The 15,885-nt window shown below is 42.4% G+C and overlaps 1 protein-coding gene across 5 annotated transcripts; it reads left to right on the top strand.

Annotated features, from left to right (window-relative positions):
• Positions 1 to 598: 598 nt before the first annotated feature.
• On the top strand, positions 599 to 15,560 carry LOC143166794 (acyl-coenzyme A synthetase ACSM3, mitochondrial-like). Of its 5 annotated transcripts, XM_076351567.1 has the most exons (15): positions 599 to 778; positions 3,815 to 3,895; positions 4,450 to 4,710; positions 6,703 to 6,913; positions 8,531 to 8,738; positions 8,977 to 9,120; positions 9,964 to 10,120; positions 11,082 to 11,161; positions 11,528 to 11,651; positions 12,175 to 12,255; positions 12,946 to 13,047; positions 14,111 to 14,238; positions 14,357 to 14,456; positions 14,924 to 15,043; positions 15,202 to 15,560. In XM_076351567.1, the coding sequence occupies exons 3-15, from the start codon at positions 4,498 to 4,500 to the stop codon at positions 15,286 to 15,288; spliced, it is 1,755 nt and encodes a 584-aa protein (XP_076207682.1). In that variant the 5' UTR covers positions 599 to 778; positions 3,815 to 3,895; positions 4,450 to 4,497; the 3' UTR covers positions 15,289 to 15,560. The 5 variants fall into 5 exon arrangements, with proteins under 5 accessions (XP_076207682.1, XP_076207680.1, XP_076207679.1 ...); XM_076351565.1 differs by lacking the exon at positions 3,815 to 3,895; XM_076351564.1 differs by lacking the exons at positions 599 to 778; positions 3,815 to 3,895 and having other exon boundaries at positions 4,366 to 4,710.
• The last annotated feature ends 325 nt before the right edge of the window (positions 15,561 to 15,885 follow it).

Below are 15,885 nucleotides of genomic sequence, written 5' to 3'. Positions count from 1 at the left end.
CGACCGCCACCCGCCGCCGCCGCGCGCCGCGATGGCGTCAGCGCCGCGCCGCCCCCGGCCCTAGCGCCCGCCCGCCGGGGGACAGCGCCGCCCCGCGGCCCGGCGTCGAGGCGGCCGACCCCTCGCAGCGCAGCCGGGGGGCGCTGAGGGAGCCGGCGGGCACAGGACGCGGACAGCTCCCGCCAGGCCCGGCGTGGCGGCGCGCAGGCCCGTGCGCTGCCGGGCTGCTCCGGGGAGGCCGAGCCCCGGCACCAGGTGGGGTCCCCAGCGAGGCCCTCAGCCGGCTTCCAGGCTCCTGTCATGGCCGGTGTTGTCGTAGGCAGGGCAGCGCCCTCGGAGGTAAAAAAAACCAACCAAAAACCCACCCTTGAAAATTACGATTCACCTCAGACTTTATGCGCCCCAGGGGGGAGGTTGAGCATTTCCCCAGGCACAGCACTCTGGACTCAGTGTACTCAGCTGTGGCCAAACTCAGTCACTCGTAGCCCTCGGTGCTTTCTCTTCCCCCAAACTTCAGTTCCAGGATTAAAGTCTGGGTTTGGGTTAATGATTCCAGAACTGAGAGAAACAGTGGGCGGAGAGGAGAGGAGAGGAGAGGACGCTCACTGAAGTGCAGGGGAGCAAGCAGACCTCAATCCTGCTCTGTACTGGTGCATCAAACACCGACCCGTACACCCCAGCGGAGGGAAGGCTGGGCTTTGGCCGTTTCCCCAGCTTCCTACCTCCTGAAGGTGTCATGGTGTAGAGGGACCAGCTGAAACAGAAACTCTTTATACAGGTAAATTTAGGCTTGAGATACTAGAGACCATGTGTTGACAGAAAAAATGTGGCCCGTAGCATAGTTTCTAAAGGAAGGTGTCTCTATATATCACTGTCCATAAAAGCCTCCTCTCTCTGCAGTAACTCTTGACCTGCTTGGACAATTAAGGGGTGAAAATTTAAGTTCCTTGACATTTTGTGAAAACAGGTAGAGGAAACAGCTAAGGAGACCTCACTAGGGGCAGGACTATCATATTATTTACATCCAGAGAATCCAGCTGGGCTAAAGTAGGAAAAAAGGAAACGTCATGAATTGATGGAAGTATTTATCAGTTACAACTGCAACAGGAGGTGGCATTTACATCTTATTTGAAGCTGTATTACTGCAAAGCCTTTGAGGCAGTTCTACAGCAATTGTAGACATCAGTGGGTTTATTGACCACACATAAACTAAAAGTCACTAAATCTTTGTCTCAAAGTTCTGGTGAATTATAGAGATAGTCTTTGGAGTTGGGCACGTCAGGACATGTTTGAAGCACGAGGATGAATTTCTACAGGCAGCTGTGAGTGGCGCAGAGGAAATGTGATTAACCACTCAGAACGTAACTAGGATACTTCTGTGGTGTAAAGTCCTGGGGGACTTGGAAATACCCATCGGTGCTCTGGAAATTAGTTATATGCCCTACCAAAAGAATAGGTTACAGGTTAGGTCACTGTGGAAGTTATGGTTTTCTTCCTAAACTAGAAACCTTTTTGCCTACATATTCCTGGCACATTCAGTGACTCTTACACAAGCCATTCCTGTCATTTTCTCTTAACGTTCGTGCCTTCTCTGGGGTGATATGATCTTCGGGGTGGGGAATCCCTTTAAGGCTGTTTCTCTGCCTTTCCTCTGGGAGGATTTCGTTGCATGCATTTCAAAGAGCTGTTTAAAATGTCACTACTGCAGACTGACTGTAGGTCTCCCTTTGCTGCTAGGCAGACAGCAGCTTTGTTGTTTGGGGGAATCTGTTTTGAATCAGTTTCTTTCTGCTGCAGTGAATATTTCAGGGAGCTGGTTAACATCTCCTTTGAGTATGCTATTTACAAACAGATGTGGGCAGAACACCAGGAGGAAGTTCTGGCAAAAGTACAGGACCTACGTGCCAGGAAAGACTGCAGCGTCACCCTTGCTGATCAGCACCCAGGGGACTGTTCTGCTCCAAAGATACAGATGGGTGTTAGCAATCTCTCTGCTGACCTTAGAGCCATGGTTTGAGGATAGAGATACAGTATCAGCGATTTAGGGCTCTGGCAGCCAAACTCTTATGAATCTTGATGCCCCAATTTAAGCTACAGCTGTCACTAGCTCCCTAGTGAGTGACATCCTCACAGGAGAGGCTGGAGGTAGAGGCACACACCAATGCCACAGCCGTGCCTACAGTGATGCTGGGCTGTGGCCTGGGTGGCAGAGGGGATGGCACACATTCCCTCCTGCCTCTCCCATGGGAGCGGAGCAGAGGAGGCAGCAATGCTGGAGCACCACATAACTGTGTGCTCTCTGAACATGAGGCAGAGCCCTTACAAAACCTCACAAGTCACCAGGTATTAACAAAGCTGGTCCAGGCACCAGCTGCAGCATCCCAGGAATCAATGCTCACTGTTGTCATGGCTGAACTGCTGTGGTCCTTTGAAGAGCCTCAAGCTACCCGCTGAGCCGTGTAGTCGCAAAGCCAATCGCAACGCTGTTACTCCTGTGTTGCCCCAGCCAGAGCACAACAGATGTGATTTGGCTGTAGCAAGGTCTTACGACTGTGTTCCTCCATGGGCTGGTGGGTGGGAAGAGGGGAGGAAAAGGAAACGGGAGAGATTTGGGACTCCACTCTGAGTTCTGCAGAAACCTATCAGCTCTTCTCGCTGTGCTGGACTTGGCTGCCCCCTGTGTGAGTCTAAAGTATATGTAAGGAACGCAGGAGTCGGTCGCTGGGCACAGTAATGGGGCGAGAGCAGGCACGCGGCCAGGAGTCTGAGATCTGTGTAAGGAGTCAAAGCTGTGACACATCCCAGCACTGAGAGGGCTCCACTTTGGTGCAAGGCAGAGAGGCAGTAAGTTGGGATTGACAGCCTTTTGGCGAGGTAACTGACCTCCACCCACCCCTGTAAGCTGCTGGCCGGGACATTTTCTGGCACTGGAGCAGTACTGATTTGCCTCTTGTCTGTCCATGTTCCCTCTTCTCCCTGTCCCTCTCTCTCTTTCATTTGGCTGGGTTTCTCTCCTGTGTTTGTCATACTCGGACTGAATGTTACAGATCCAAAAAATGTCCCTTTGCTTCACTGAATCACTAAAATGACACGATTTTACAGCTGGATAGTTATTAATTCCGTAAGGAACTAGCAGTGCTTATATTATTTTGTAAATAAAACACAGTTGACAATGCATGAAAATAATGACTTCAGAGTTTTCAGACCTCCTGCTAAGTTGACTATTTTTGAGAAGTAAGGCTTTGCATTTTGGATCCTTTTTCAGGGAGTCTTTTAAAGTTTTCCTGTCTCATGAAGTGATGCTTTTTGCTGACCACACATCAAAATAATGTTTAAAACATCAATACTTAGAATATTCTCAGGGATTTGCTACATTCATTTAATTCCTGGCAACCAATATATCCCCAGTGCTGATAAACTAGAAAACTTGTAAATATCTTTGTACCAAGTGACACTGTAATCAGCCAGTAATTAATGCACGATTGCTGGATTATCTGTGCAACATCTTGGTCCATGCTGTTACTTCTGTATAGTCAGTCAGTAGCCAGAGCTGAAGTCCTTGGGTAGCATTCAGTGCCTCTCTGCTGTATAAGGCAACTGAAATGTGATCTACAAGATTAGCGGGGCTTGTGGGGAGGGAAGGAATGTGAATTATAGGAAAGCTGCCACAGCGACAGGGCTGAGTGCTGCTGGTTGAATGCAGGGTCAAGATCTCAGCTGCATGATGGTCACTGGAGAGCAGGGGCCAGACAATGGCCGAACTGGAACTGTCCTCAGCAGTTACTCCAATTAACGGTTGTAATTGTTGTTCCAGTGTATTCCACCATGTAGTAGTGTTGTCCCGAATGCGGGCTCGTTGCCTGGTGTGCAATGCCAATTTACACATCGAGACAAGGTATTTCCATTTCTTTATTCTAGTTTGCGCAAAGTAGGGAGCTAGGTGGTAGCCCACAAAAGACTAACTCCCCGATTATCAAAACCTTTCACTATTTATAGTCTCTGTCAAATGGTCTTCTCACCTCTAATGCTAATTAGTTCGCATGCTCAGTCTTCCTCTGCTTTTGGGTTGGAGGGTTTCTTGAGTCGGTGGTTGTGATCTCCCCCTGCCGGAATTACCTTTTCTTCACCTTTAGCTTCATGTTTCAACCGCTGCTGCTCAGTTCCTGCTGCTGCCTTGGTAAATTGGTTATTTCAGGCTTTGATCGCCACCATCCCTTCTTTGAGGTTTTGCTTAACAGAGATTTCACTTAGCAAAACAGATTATTGTGTCACAGTTTCCTTAGATCCCACGTTAAATATTCACTTCAAATGACCTTGAATACTTAACAAAAGTATTGGGCAAAATAATTGCGCATTAACCAACGACAGCCTCCTGCAAACTCGCATCAGTAGTACAAGCTGTTCTGAAACCACATGGCTAATATTAAGTTTGTATCTGTGTCACTGTAGCATTTCTTGGAGAGATAATCAGTAAGGAATAACCTTGAAGAGACTATTATGGCTCTTGCTGCTGTGCGTTTTTTACTGAAGATCCCAAGCACTACGTCCCTGCGGGCTCCCCTGAGAAGGTATCTCCAACTTTGCAGCCGGTGCTACCCAGTTCACGCCTCTTTGAGTTATGAAGCCATAAAACAACAGTACAGACCAGAGGTGCCAGAGTACTTCAACTTTGCAAGAGATGTGCTAGACAGATGGACTGAAGTGGAAAAGGTAACAGTTACTTGGCTTCTTTGATGCTGAAGTATTTAATGCTCGTCATTAATGCTGAGTATCTGACAAATCCAATAGCCAAGATGTAGCCTTATGTTTGGGTTAATACCTAGACTGTAGTCTTCATTGTACTAACCTGATTACCTTGTATAAACAATGCATGCCTTACAACAACTATGCCCTTGAAGAAGAACTAAAAGACTGATAAAAGGGGAACATCCTGCTCTAGAAGGTGCAGGAGGCTAGATGATTGCCAAAGAAACAGGAAGTCAGCAAAAAACCTGTGGTAGCTAGGGAAAGGTAAAGGCGGCAGGGGGAGATCGTGACCACCAACTCAATTTAAGACTGGAAAGACTTGCCCCCCCACACCTGCAAGGAGCATGCGTGCTAGTTTACATGGCAAGCGAGGCTAATTTGAACATAACTAACCAATGAGCATGAACTTAGGCGGGTTTTTGCTAATCATGTAACAATATAAATATGCTGTAGTTCTTTTGTGTGGTGTGCTAGCTTTGTGGAATTGCCACCTAGCACCCATCTTTGCACAAACGTGAGATAAATAAATATCTTGGCTCTGTGTGTAAGATTGGTTTATTGCACACCAGGTACCAGACCCCGCTTGTGGGACAACAAAGACACTGGGGTTATGTTCTGATTATAATCTGGTGATCATCTCGTGCAGTTTAAACCTGTAGATCCCTTAGGCCACGTGCTGTCCTGTCCACAAGTCCAAATAATTCTTTCCTTTAATCAGTAACTCCAGTGAGATTGAGTGTGAGTACTTAGGTGCCTCATAAATGAGACTGTGAACTGAACCACTCTAAACCTTGCATCAGTTCCCCCATCAGCCATGATATGCACCCTACCTGGATATGCCAGGGAAATCACTTGACCTCTGTGTGTTTCATTGCCTGCCTGTAAAATGAATAATAAATACAGTGTAATGTCAAACCTCACCCACCCATCCCAAATGTGAAATCTTTTGCATCCGGGGACTTGGAATCTACAAAACTGAACAACTTTGAACCCCAAACCAGATACGAGCTCTATGCAAGGAAAGGGACTATAGAAAAAAACATGAAGTATAGGTCTATCACCTTTCTTACTACATAGGTCTGGTCTCTGTGGATGTAGGACTGCTTTTGCAGGCTCAGGCTGTTCATGGTGAGGGGCTAAACACAGTTAAGTCCAGCCTGGCAGCAAGAACAGAGCAGAGGTATCACCTGTCTGACACAGTTGTTCCTTTTGCAGGAAAAACAGGTTTTGGCAGACTGTAAATGGAGCAAGGAACAGCCTCTGGAGAAGAGGTTTGGCCCTCTGAAGTGCGCAGATAAAATCTGCTCCCCTGAAAATGAACCTTAGTGTTATTGTACCTTCAGATAGATAATAAGGTACCGTATTCTTGCTGCCCCAGTGAATTTTTTGCTCAGGAGGTGTCTTACTACACTGCTACTGCTAAATGCATTGGCCCCCTTTAAAACACATTGTATGCATACATTTCAAATCACACATCAGTTAGGTGAGACATTGATTAAAGGTCACACTGTGTGGGCCTATGCTTTTGAAACTTCGATTTAATTTTCAGAAGTACCAGACAGGCCCAATTCCAGATGAAGTTGAAAATGAGCTCTGAGGACTCAGGAGACTCTGGGGCACAACCCAGAGGTACCCACATTCATCAGCTGCTTTGTTGGCATGACCTGAACCAAAAAGATTCTTTTTCCTCTGTGCTGATTACTGTTCAACCTCTTCAGAGTGTAAGATGAAGAACTCAGGAAAGGAATACAAATTGAATTTCCTAAATGACATTTATAGGCTGTTCTTTCTAAGGGAGAGTTCTCTGCCTCATTTGGAATCAGTGGCAAATTTCTGTTGCATCCCCAGGTTTCTCCAGCACTGAATAAGTGATGAATGTTTTTCTTCCTCAAACTTAAGGCAAAGGCAATGTGTTTCTAAAATGAAGCATTTGTACTGTACCCTGTTGTTCTGTAGGAGGGAAAAAAGTCTAAAAACCCCGCATTATGGTGGGTAGATGGTGCTGGAGAAGAGGTGAGGTGGAGCTTTGAGGAGCTGGGAGTGCTGTCCAGGAAAGTGGCAAATGTACTCTCTGATGCCTGCGGTCTGCAACGGGGAGACAGAGTTATCCTGATTCTGCCCCGGATCCCGGAGTGGTGGCTCATGAATGTGGCTTGCATGAGAACAGGTTAGTAAAAGCATAGAAACGGTATATAGGTACAGAAATTGTGACTTATAGAATCATAGAATCATAGAATCATTGAGGTTGGAAAAGACCTCTAAGATCATCGAGTCCAACCGTTGACCCAACACCACCACCCACTAAGCCATGTCCCTAAGTGCCTCATCTACTCGTCTTTTAAATACCTCCAGGGATGGGGACTCCACCACTTCCCTGGGCAGCCTGTTCCAACGTTTCACCATTCTTTCAGTAAAGAAATTTTTCCTTACATCCAATCTAAACCTCCCCTGGCGCAACTTGAGGCCATTTCCTCTTGTCCTATCGCTTGTTACTTGGGAGAAGAGACCGACACCCCCCTCGCTACAACCTCCTTTCAGGGAGTTGTAGAGAGCGATGAGGTCTCCCCTCAGCCTCCTTTTCTCCAGGCTAAACAACCCCAGCTCCCTCAGCCGCTCCTCATAAGACTTGTTCTCCAGACCCCTCACCAGCCTCGTTGCCCTTCTCTGGACACGCTCCAGCACCTCGACGTCCGTCTTGTAGTGAGGGGCCCAAAACTGAACACAGTATTCAAGGTGCGGCCTCACCAGTGCCGAATACAGGGGCACGATCACTTCCCTACTGCTGCTGGCCACACTATTTCTGATACAGGCCAGGATGCCATTGGCCTTCTTGGCCACCTGGGCACACTGCTGGCTCACGTTCAGCCGGCTGTCGACCAACACCCCCAGGTCCTTTTCCGCCAGGCAGCTTTCCAGCGCCTCTTCCCCAAGCCTGTAGCACTGCATGGGGTTGTTGTGGCCGAAATGCAGGACCCGGCACTTGGCCTTGTTGAACCTCATACAGTTGGCCTGGGCCCATCGATCCAGCCTGTCCAGGTCCCTCTGCAGAGCCTTCCTACCCTCGAGCAGATCAACACTCCCACCCAACTTGGTGTCATCTGCAACTTAAACCAATCCTTGCTATTTAATGCACTCAGAACTACCAACATGCTAATGAGGATGAACTAGTGTCATGCTGGTCAAAAACACTCTTCATGCCAAGTTTTTTCTTCGTGGTACTTTGAGGACTTTTGTGCATGCTCTAGCTGTTAAGGAAATCCTGCGAGTCCATGTGCCTCTGTCATTCTCCTCTTTCCAGCACTTGTGACACGTCACAAATGCACTCTCTTGCTAACTTGCAGTGAAATTAGCCCACACTTAACGAAGTGTTTCACATGTTCCCCGTGGGATCTGTTAAATACTCAGCTTCCCAGTATTTACAACCCAGAATGTCTTGGTGCCTCACAAACACTAGCATATACCTTGTGAGGCAACGGCTGTGTTTACCATTAAAGAAGTCAAATCCAGAGACTTGTTTGAGGGGCAGTGTTTTCAGAACAAGGAAAGTTATTCTGTTTATTTTACTGTCCCATGATCCATATAGTATTTGCTAACTTGTGCTAATCCTCACATAGCATTTAATCCATCAAAGCAATCAGTATATTTACAAATGTAGGGCCAAGTGCTGCTTCTAGTACATCTCTGTCCCACTCAAAAGAACAAAGTAAGCTGAAGTCTGCTTGTAGGTACAGGTGTTATTCTTAAATGTTGAGACTGTTTTTCCATTCCCCTTCCTTCCCTTTAGGAACTGTCCTGATTCCTGGCACACAGCAATTGACAGCGAAGGACATTCTTCATCGACTACAGAAATCCAAGGCAAAGTGCATCATCACTGATGATTCTGTGGCACCAGCTGTAGACTTAGTTGGGGCTGAATGCCAGTCTCTGAAATTCAAGTTGCTTGTGTCAGAGGGCCACAGGGAAGGATGGCTGAACTTTAAAGATCTCCTGAAGTGAGTAAATACTGCTGTGAAAGCACCACAGCAATAATGAAAGAAAAGCACAGTGGTTTGTTTTGAATAGGAAATGTTGGCACATACCAATATATTTTCACCCTTTTAGGACTGCACAGTGGAAAAATATCAGTGTTTATGACACTTTTGATTGCTACGGTTATTTTGGTTAAATATTTTCAAAAATGTGTAAGTCACACTTTCGAATCACTTTGTTCATAATTTTGCTTATTTTAAGAAATGCTCCTTCTGATCACCACTGTGTGACAACAAAGTGTCAAGATCCAATGGCCATCTATTTTACCAGTGGAACTACAGGATCTCCAAAAATGACTGAACATTCCCACAGCAGCTATGGTATTGGCCTCACAGTAAGTGGAAGGTACAGATACCACTTTAATTCAGACATATTTCTGTAGCTGGTCACATAGCAGAAGGAAGAAAAACACAAGATTTTTACCAGAAGGTTTTGTTTCAATAGTTCAAAAAAGAGCAGTTGTTTTATATCCCAAAAAAGTGGGGGTTTTTTTCCGTAAAACAAAGCAGTTTGAGTCCAGCTGCCTTATCTTATAGAGAATGTAGCAGTCATATAGTCACTAACTTCTTTTTCACATTTTCTCTAACTTTTGGTAAATTCTTCATTGTATATAGTTAATAGATTGCCCATGAACTGAACATCAGCACAAGTTTATGAAGTCTGTACCATAAAAGGGAAAAAAACATGGGTCTGTTAGGCTTCTGAAATCATGTGTGTCTGGATTACACACAGCTGCTGCAGGAACAAAATGCTGATAGTTCAGAATCTTTAAATTTATAAAGCAATGTTGTTTATAAAACTGATATGGCAGTGCACTTCACTCTAACAGGCAAATAATAACAAATCAGAAAATACCAAACTAGAAGTAAGTAAACAAAAAAAATCCTCATCCCTAAAAAAGAGTTCAACAAAACCCCAGCAGTCTCATACATATTCATACAACACCATGTTCTGAGGTGGTGTTAGCTTGTCCATCAGTATAATTTTTCCCTTAGAAAAATGCAACATCAGTCTATCGTGATGACATCCTCACTATACTGTGACTTACTCCTGCTCAGAAATTCAGCCTCTTCTAATTGGCATTTACCCAAGACAACCAGTGATGGTTGGCACATCTCTTGTTGATATTTTAATATTTGCCTTATTCCTGCCAAATAGAAACTGTGGACCATTTCCTTGTGTTACCAGGTACTGGCTGGACTTGACTTCCTCAGATATATTTTGGAATACATCGGACACGGGCTGGGCAAAGTCAGCTTGGAGCAGCATTTTTTCACCATGGATTCAAGGGGCATGTGTATTTGTACATAAGATGCCACACTTCGACCCAAGCATTGTCTTTGAGGTAAGTGAGGAGAGCCCAGCAACAAACAGCACTATTCTCTCTGGCTGGTCTTGCCCAGGTTTTCATTTCCCCTGGTGCTGCACAGGGGCAGCACGCAGCACAGTTATAACTTTCACCAGGCGGTAACCAACTGATTAGTTAAGTAGTGAGTGCTGCAGATATGTACCCCAAAACAAAAGCATATTTGACATCCAAAGAGTTTCATCGTATTCTCTGCTCTGGATTCGACTGTACAAACCTGCAAACATCCATTATTAGGCCTAAAAGTGAAGTACACAAAAAATTGTTCTGGGATTTGTGGAGTACTTTGGTGTTATTATCAAAATAAGTGACAATAACAGATGAATGAGAATTTCGGTTGTCTGCACCATGTAATTCAAAGTTAAGGAGTGAAGAAGGCAGCAAGGTTGAATTTCTTTAACAAAAGGCACCAACATTATATTCTCTTACATCCTCCACACACAACTCTTCATCATAAGAAAAAGACTACCATGTTTCATTTTACATGGAACGACTTTCTCATCATATCCGTATTAATTAGATGGCTGGAAATCGCTAGTTAATATTAGGATATGTTGAAGAACACTGTCAGTTGTACACCTACAGAGCATCTAAAAAAGTAGCCTTCTGGTTTCACTTGTTTTCTACTTAAACTGCAATTATGAAGAAATTCTGCAAGAGAAACTGTAAAGCTTTCAAGAGCAAAAAACTTTGGTGTGTTGAACTAATTGTAAAATGATGTAGATTCTGTTTTGGAGAAGAAACTAATTAAATGTAACTGCTGTGTGTTGGTGTTGGCAAGTACAGAGCTAACTGCTTTTAGAACACTTAACGTTCTGTTCGTGTGTTTCGTAAGCTGGATGCAGAGATAGTTACATTATCTCTTACAATGAAGATGGGACCTCACAGGTTTCAGTATATTGGCAAAATTTACTTTTTTTTTGAATTCTAAATTCTCTAGAGTCTGTCAAGATTTCCCATAACCGTCTTCTGTTCTCCTCCAACTGCCTATCGAATGTTTGTGCAACATAAACTGTCCTGGTAAGCAAAAGCAGAGTATGTTGGTATTGTTGGTGTATTTGATCAAAACAGTAGACCAAATGCTCATCTCACCTTGATTTTATTCCAAATTTACAATGGCATAACAGTAACTCAGATCATGTATTTCTCAACATTTTGAATCTTAAGTATTAAGAACAAAGTCAGAATAAAGATTTAGGGGTAGCTTCACCATTTTTTTTTTCAGATTTGTTTTTGTTTAACACTATACAGTTCAAATGGAATGAATAGGACTCGGTAAAAATTCTCTTCTTATGTAGAAAGAACCCCACAATACAGGAATACAGTAGTGAATGGGGCATAGCAGATAGATGACTGCAAATTATTTGTTTTCTCTTTCCCTCTAAGCTATACATTCAAAAGCCTGCGGCACTGTGTGAGTGCTGGGGAGCCAATCAACCCTGACGTGATGGAAGAATGGAAAGCGCAGACTGGGCTGGATATTCATGAAGGCTATGGACAGACAGAAACAGTATGTTCTGCTTTACAAATGTAAAAATGCATGCTTTACAGATACAGCAATAAATTCCATTCAGGTTGATAAGAAAAAGTGATTAAAATTATTATACCCGATTGTGACTTTTAGGGGAAAAGTCAATTGCAATAAGCAACACTGGAAAACTGTAGTTTTTGTAAGTCATAGAACAATCATAACAGCTTCACCCAAAATCCAAGGACTGTTTTTCATTCCCGTGGGCTTTGGATTGGGAACTAACACAAAAGGGGTATATTCCTCATTACTGCATTCCAAATTCTGCTTTAGAATCTATCTTTAGAGCACTCACTCACATTATTTGGAGCTGTGGGCATGATTCTGAGGACATAGTTTATTTCTAGATGTTTAATCATTGGATATATGATTATAATGAAGACAATTAGTATTTCTGATAGAAATACACAATATTAGCTGAGTGTTTTAAACCTAAACTAAATTGAATATACAAGCCACAGTTTAATTTAAAAAAAAAACCCAAACCCAACACCACTTGTTACAGGTGCTGATCTGTGGAAATTTTAAGGGAATGAAAATCAAACCTGGCTCTATGGGAAAGCCGTCTCCAGGGTATGATGTCAAGGTATCGTACCTCTGGTGACTCAGTCTCTCTCTCTCTTGCATAATCACTTTCCATTAAAGAGGTTTGAAAGCTCTAACACGGAGTTGTACCATGTACAGCATTCAGCATTCAGCAGTGAATGAAAGAGTGAAGAAGTGCATGTTACTGCCCTAAACTGAGCATGCAAAATAAGCAATTGGACTTCCCTGTTGCACCATCCTCACCAACATAGATGACAACCCACTGTTAACTGACTGTAAGATATCAAATGTTAAGGCAATGATAGAAATTAAATTGCTGAGTTAAGGAAGAGTGGGAGTGAATGTTGTTTCCTGGTGATAACAAAACTGCTGAAGCAGATTCTAGCACCAGATCAATTTGCAATATGGGTTAAGATTTTTAGTATCTTCCTTTCAGTTCTTAAGTTTTCCCGCCCCATTTCTTATGATCCTCCCTGGGGTCTTACTAACTTCATTACATGATTGCATAGTACTTGGCATTCCTCAGATAAAAGACAAAGTGCAAAGTACAGTGGATTAGTAATAATCCTATACTTCAGTTGTCAGAGCAAGACCCCCTACTGCTTCAAATCATTTCCCAATAAAAAAAATACTTTATGTATTTTACATGCGCACCAAGATTCTATAATCTTAACGTAATGCTCTTTAATTTGGCTCCAAGATGATAAAACTGTGTTTTGTTTATTTTTAGATCATAGATGAACACAGTAATATTCTGCCTCCTGGAAAAGAAGGAGATATTGCCATCAGAGTAAAACCTACGGGATCGCTTTTTCTTTTTACTTGCTATGCTGTAAGAATATTTCTACAGTTAAAGTAGATATCCTGTTAAATCTCTGTCACAAGGAATCTGATGCCCCATTTCATTTACATATACTCTGCTTACCAGTCTGAAAACCTGTGGGGAGGAAAGAGGGATTTCCATTTTTTTCCTGCAGATGCTTGGTCTACTTATACAAACAATTAAGTGTTCGACGAGATTGTTCCGCCTAGCAAGTTAAAATCCACTTTCTTTTGATTGTTACTTCCTTAATAGAAAGGGAAATGTTTGACGGGCTACCTAATCCCAAAATACTCTTTCGCCTCGGGGCTAGAGCCCCCATCTGAGAAGTAGGACACTGTACAAATCCCTTCCCTCCAGATTTGAGCTTCATGGAGTGTTTCATGCACGGCAACATTTTTCAGGTTTTTTTCTCATGTTGGTTAGAATTTTCACTCCAACAACCAGTAGAACAAATGCATAGTGCTTTCAGTTCTGACACCAGGAAACCTTATTAAATTTTATGGATAGTATCAGCCTATAATCAGGTCTTCTGAGCAGTACGGAGCATGTGGAAAAAGACCACCATGCATACTGCCTAGAAAAATTCTTGCAAAAGTCAGTTGCATTTGCTGTAGAAAGAGCACTTATTAATTGCGCTGTGCTGAGCCAAAACTTTTCTGGGAGTGGAAAAAAAATATCTCAGGATAGGAAGATGCTAGAAATAAAAAAGGAAGAAATCATTAAGGGGTAATCACCTAAAAGCAAATTCTCAGTTCCATAAGCCTACATATTTTTGCAACCTTCAGTGGTGGGGCATAATATATAATGATTAAAATTTTAAGTTAATCACAAGTAGTGAAACTTCATTCATTTATTGCAATTTATGAATTTTATGTCTAGCTTTGTAGCTTAGTAATGGTGAATTAATAATTCTCTATTATTAATGTCCCACGACCACAGTATGGACCAGTCTGAAAAGCTGAAATTTTTGAATATTTGACTGTACCATAACTTATATGCTAAATATGTTAGAATGCAATTTCATGCATTTTTCAGGTAGTTTTCATGTAAAATGCAATTTAATATTTCCTAGGATGATCCAGAGAAGACAGAGGCAACAATACGTGGGGATTTTTATGTCACTGGAGACAGGGGGATTATGGATGAGGATGGATACTTCTGGTTTGTTGGAAGAGCTGATGACGTCATTAATTCTGCTGGGTAACTTAAGACTGATTAACAATAAATCATTAAACTCGAATAACACAGATGATTCAGATGTGAAGTTATGTTTACATGTTATCAAATACAACTAAAAACCCTTTCCTCTGTTTTAAAGATACCGTATTGGACCATTTGAAGTAGAAAGTGCCCTAGTAGAGCATCCTGCAGTGGTGGAATCAGCAGTTGTCAGCAGTCCAGACCCCATCAGAGGAGAGGTAAACAAGTTAAACAAGCTTGTATATTTAAATAGCTTTATGCATGCCAGAGCTAACAAAGCCCAACTTCCAAGGCATTTGTCTATGCAGGGATTATTTTTTTTTCTCTTTTAAATTAAAACTGAATAAATTCAAGTTGGCATTTTTACTGTATCAGACACTGGAGAATCCACACGGGAAAAAAACTGACCAAAGCAATTGCCCTAAATCCAATGTAACAAACGCACCATTTGAAGCTTTCCCTGTCATTCATATACTTAAGTTTTTCATCTTTATTAAATGTATATAAACTGCCTGCACAGTCCAGACCAATAGTGAGCACCCACAGACTTTGGCAAAGCTTTCTGTACCTGCCCTGTACATTACTCGACAGTTTGTCAGCAAATGTTTGGTTAAAGTTTCACATCTTACTGTTGTGAAATACTGTTTCATTGGCATTTAAACCACTGCTGCCATAACTTCTTTAGGTAGTGAAAGCCTTTGTTGTTTTAACACCTGACTATGCTTCACATGATCCAGAAAAAATGATGAAAGAGCTACAAGACCATGTTAAGAAAGTTACTGCTCCATACAAGTATCCTAGGAAGGTAAGTGCTCAACTACCCAAACAATTTTCACTAACGTAAGACAGGGGGTATAAGCTGTTACGTGGCTTATAAGCCTATGCCACTGAAGTTAAGAAAAAGTAAAAATTTAGGTAAATTGTATCTCATTTTGTATTGCAATTTCCTCCCTTTTCCAATAGATGGAGTTTGTTCAACAGTTGCCAAAAACTATTAGTGGGAAGATCAGAAGAAATGAACTGCGCCAGAAGGAGTGGAGAAAAGATTAGAAGTACTTGTTGCTTTTTTATAGGATTTTTTTTACAAACTAAGATATTGCAGATTTACACAGTAACATAGAGTAAAAGACATTATACTATAGCCTTCTTAGTTTAGGTTTGAATAAATTCTTACCTGATTCCCAGCATTTGGCTGTCCCAGGTGCTACACTAATAGCTAATAGTACAAAACCAGGCAGACCGATACAAATGAAATGGGAAACTCATGTAGTCAAGAGCGCAATAAGTGATATGTGTTAAATAAAGTATTTAATGAAGTGTCACCAGCATTTTATCTTTATTGTTATTTAATTTAAAGGATAAAAAAACAGTAAGAGTTTAATAGAACACTTGCTTCAAGAATCACTTTTATAAGTGCGACAACTTCTAAGTACATTTTTAGAAGTTAGTTATAATCATTACAAGTATATTTAGAAAAAAGTGTAAATAAAATCTGTATCATTAAAATGTTCTTTAAGGACTGGACTAGTAAAGAATTTAAAAAACATGATAAAGCAGAAATTTAAGATTTGTAGCAACAGCTGCTCGTACTGTAATTTTAGCACTTAATAGTTTTATCTGTTCTCTCACACTTCATTAACGGGATAC

The sequence above is a fragment of the Aptenodytes patagonicus genome, chromosome 13 (assembly GCF_965638725.1).
Source record: "Aptenodytes patagonicus chromosome 13, bAptPat1.pri.cur, whole genome shotgun sequence".
Classification (NCBI taxonomy): domain Eukaryota; kingdom Metazoa; phylum Chordata; class Aves; order Sphenisciformes; family Spheniscidae; genus Aptenodytes; species Aptenodytes patagonicus.
The sequence above is the reverse complement of the archived record's forward strand: the minus strand, read 5'-3'. Positions and strand labels throughout refer to the sequence as shown.